This window comes from Carlito syrichta, unplaced genomic scaffold (assembly GCF_000164805.1).
Source record: "Carlito syrichta isolate Samal-C Ts95f unplaced genomic scaffold, Tarsius_syrichta-2.0.1 Scaffold289878, whole genome shotgun sequence".
In the NCBI taxonomy this organism is placed as follows: Eukaryota; Metazoa; Chordata; class Mammalia; order Primates; family Tarsiidae; genus Carlito; species Carlito syrichta.
In genome coordinates, this window is record NW_007233974.1 from 6,529 (window position 1) to 10,861 (window position 4,333).

Genomic DNA, 4,333 nt, shown 5'->3' on the forward strand with positions numbered 1-4,333 from the left:
TTGATTGGTACCTACTCAGATGTGGACTATAGTTTTGACTTCTGAAACTATTTTACTATAAGGTTATCTCTTAGACCTCTCAATATTGAAGTTTCATATGGCCCTTGCATCTTAAGGCTTGCTGTAGGAGTCTGTTTCTTCATCTATAAAAGTATAAGTTTATTAAACAACTCCTTCTATTTTCAACAACAATGTTATTTTTTCTCTTGTTAAAGTGGAAGAACATGCTGACAAATTGCACATAATTCTTTTGTTTTTGTTTTTCCTGGGATATTTTCAAATCCTTATGTGAAGCATTGGGGGAGGAAATGAGCACAGCACTTCATGGGAAATTGGCAGTCTCGGATTCAATAGCTGATTCTGCAATGAACCCAGTATGTCTTTGTTAAGCTATTTAGTTTAAGTTTTTATTTACTCATAAACCTAACCTATGAGATAGTTTCTGCTTGCACAGATGGTGAGATTTAGCTGAGTTGGAATAGTGGCAAGTACTCTGTTCTTTTTAAAATAGCTTTGAGGTATAACTGACTCACACACAAAAAAATTAATACAGTTAGAGTATAAAATTTGATATGTTTTAATATATGTATGCACATACAAACTTTAGTCAACATCAAGATAGTAAAAAAAATAAAAACTATCACTCTCAAAATTTCCTCCTTCCTCTTGAAACATTCTCCATACTACTCCTGACACACACCTAAACCCAGGAAATCATTGATCTGTTGTATGTCACTATTGGTTATCTTACATTTTCTAGTTTTATAAGTGGACTCACACAAGATTTAGCCTTTTTTTAATGTGGCTTTAAAAAAAATCTTTGCCTAGTTGTTTTTAGATTCACTAATGATGTATGTATCAATGATCTGTTCCTTTTAATTGTTAAGAAATATTTCTTTTTATGGACATACTTCAATCTATTTTTCCTGTCACTTATGGATGATATTTAGGTTGTTTTCAAGGGTTTTGTTTTGTTTTGTTTTTAAGTGACTGGATCATAGAGTTCTTACGTATATGTTTTATTTTACAAGAAATTTTTAAAGTGTTTTTACTATCTGACACAATTACAGTGAATTTTTCAATTCTTCCACTTCTTGGTCAACACTTGGTATGGTCAGTCTTTTTAACAATAGACATTACAATTTAGTATTTAATATCTATATTTTATTGTGGCTTTTACTTGCATTTCCCTAATATAAATACTTGAGTATTTTTAATGCATTTATTTTCTATTTATGTGTTTCTTTGTAGGTATCAGCTAAAATCTTTGGCTCATTCTTATGGAGTTATTTGATTTCTTATTATTGAGTTTTTAAATATCTTTATGTATTATGGGTACAGTTTATCAGAAATATTTTTAAAATTCCTTCCTTAGTCTTTTTATTCTCTATTCCTAATTGACCTAATATATGAAATGATGCACACATTCACAACATATTAAGAATGGTTGAGCAGGAGTTCATATAAGTACTTATAAACTATTACTTTGTGGTACAGTGTATTATTAGAATACCTTCTTTGTTATAGTTGCTAATATTAGTGCAGAAACTGAAAGCTGGGAATACAACTTTCATCATGTTTAAATCCTAGGATTTATAATAAGCTATTATGAATGTCTACAATCCTATGCACCATACATTATACTACCCTGGTTTCCCTTCTTTCCTAACAGTAAGTCAGTTTTTTTAAGCAGATACAGTTTGTCTTCTCACTTCAGGTTTAGGTAGGGGTTGCTACTGATTTCTAAAATTCTTTTGTGTTTTGGTTTGGTTTGGTTTGGATGGTTTGGTTTTGCCCAATACCCCTTAGAATTCTGCAAAGGACCTTGTATCTTTGTATTCATCCAACCAGAGAGAAAAGCACTTAATAAATGCATATTCCTGTGTGCCCACTGAGTTGGATAGTGCTTTTTCTATTCCCCCTGAGTGAAGGATTCATGAATTTTAACTCTGAGCTGAATTATGCAATAGTTTGCTGGTTAGGCAATAAATTTAATCAAAGACACTCCGTTGTGTCTTCACCCTGATTATGCCACAAGCCTTATCCCTGAGCACTTCTAAAGATCAAGAAACCCAAAAATTAATTCTGTGTGCATACATGAACAGGACAGAAAAAAAGAGAGACAGGTACAAAAATCAAGAGATATAACCTACATCAAATTATATATACACAGAAAGCAATACAATGAAATAGACCCTAGACTCAGACAGACGCAGCTCTGCTTCTTACTTACTGTTGACTTTTTTAAATTACTTGATATCTAGCCTTGTTCTTTTAACGTAATAGAAGGAGGTGATGTTGGGACTCTGTCACAGAATTGTTATGATGATGAAATTCTATAATGTACATAAAACATTCAATAAAGTTCTTGCATGTAGTAAATAATCAGTAATCCTGGCTTTTTACAAAGTATTATTTTCTACTCTTTTTGTATGTTTCTGACTCTGCTCCAAGTATTTCATATTATGTAAGTGTGTGACATGTTATACCTTCAGGTCTTTGGGTCATTCATTTTCCTTGCTATGTCCACCTACAATAAAAAGTCTTATTCATTATCCGCATTTATATTTGCCTTATTTTAGAAAGAAGAAACATTCAAACCTGTTTTTCCTTGCTAATTAATATTTGTGCAGAAAAGGTCAAATATCTGGTATCGTGTGAGTAATGAACTCAGAGCAGCAAGGCCACTGAAGAAGCAGAACCTGCCATTCCCAAGAAGCTAACATCTTTTATTGTGACTGGGTATGTGGAGTGAACACAAGGCCATCACCCTCACCAAAGTCATTTGAGTTACCCCACAGGTCATAGAGTCTAATTACTGGGAGGATTTTTAAAATCACCTTAAACAAAGCCTTCATTTATTGGAGCTATACACATATATATACAAATATACGTACATATATTTTTAGAACATCCTTGGCATGTTATTGAATATTTTAAGTAAAACAAGAAAATCACTACACTCATACATAAACAAAATCCAGGCACACATACAACTGAAACAATGAGTAAAGAAAACCACTCAGTGGTGACTGAGTTTATCTTTATGGGCATCACTCAGGACCCTCAGCTGCAGATCATCTTCTTTGTGGTCTTCCTCATAGTCTACCTGGTCAATGTAGTGGGAAATGTTGGTATGATTATCCTGATCATAACAGACACTCAGCTTCATACACCCATGTATTTTTTCCTCTGCAACCTCTCCTTGGTTGACCTGGGCTATTCCTCAGCCATTGCCCCCAGGATGCTGGCTGACTTTCTAACAAAATACAAAGTGATCTCCTTCTCCAACTGTGCCACCCAGTTTGCTTTCTTTGTAGGTTTTGTGGATGCCGAGTGCTATGTCCTGGCTGCCATGGCCTATGATCGTTTTGTGGCCATCTGTCAACCCCTCCACTACAGCACCCTCATGTCCAAGCGGGTCTGCTTGGCTCTCACGCTGGGCTCTTACCTGGCTGGGCTAGTGAGCTTAGTAGCCCACACTATTCTCACCTTCGGCCTGAGTTACTGTGGTTCCAATATCATCAACCATTTCTTCTGTGAAATCCCACCACTCTTGGCCCTCTCTTGCTCTGACACCTACATCAGTGAGCTCTTGCTCTTCAGTCTGTGTGGCTTCATTGAATTCAGCACCATCCTCATCATCTTCATCTCCTATGCCTTCATTCTCATTGCAATTATCAGAATGCGCTCAACTGAAGGTCGTCTTAAGGCTTTCTCCACCTGTGGGTCTCACCTTACTGGGGTCACCCTCTTCTATGGCACAGTCATGTTTATGTACCTGAGGCCAACATCCAGCTACTCCCTGGATCAAGATAAGTGGGCCTCAGTATTTTACACAATTATCATCCCCATGTTGAATCCTTTGATCTATAGTTTACGGAACAAGGATGTGAAAGTAGCTTTCAAAAAACTAATTGGGAAAAAACCTCAATAATAACCAAAAAAAATGAAAATCTGATCTTATAGATCAATGAAAGTGACAGAAGAATGGTGGCAGGAAATAGAAAATGCAAACAAACACTACTCAAATTATTATCTCCTTGTTGAGTGAATATTAAATTCTGAACGGTTTTCTGTAAATCTTAACTCTACAATCTGAAAGAAATAGAAATTAAATTAATATTTTTGAAAGACAAGCTGAGCAAGATGCATTTGTTTTTTATTTAAAGTTGGCTCACTTATCAATTAGAAATTGCAGCAGGACTTGATAGAGGAAATAAATAACTAACCACTCTAAAGCATTGTTTTTGAAGGGAATGGGTCATGAGGAATGCTAGGTACAAATGTTGGAAATTTTTCTACTCTGAAACTAAGTCGAACAAAATATATT

At 35.0% G+C, this 4,333-nt stretch overlaps 1 protein-coding gene across 1 annotated transcript; it reads left to right on the forward strand.

Moving 5' to 3' along the window:
• The first annotated feature begins 2,986 nt into the window (after positions 1–2,986).
• LOC103256526 (olfactory receptor 1019) lies at positions 2,987–4,011 on the forward strand. Its single transcript, XM_008054377.1, has one exon. The coding sequence runs from the start codon at positions 3,005–3,007 to the stop codon at positions 3,935–3,937; it is 933 nt and encodes a 310-aa protein (XP_008052568.1). The 5' UTR covers positions 2,987–3,004; the 3' UTR covers positions 3,938–4,011.
• Positions 4,012–4,333: the final 322 nt, after the last annotated feature.

What these genes read in the sequence shown, in the direction of transcription:
- LOC103256526 (XM_008054377.1), top strand. Translation starts at nt 3,005, where the DNA reads ATGAGTAAAGAAAACCACTCAGTGGTGACTGAGTTTATCTTTATGGGC.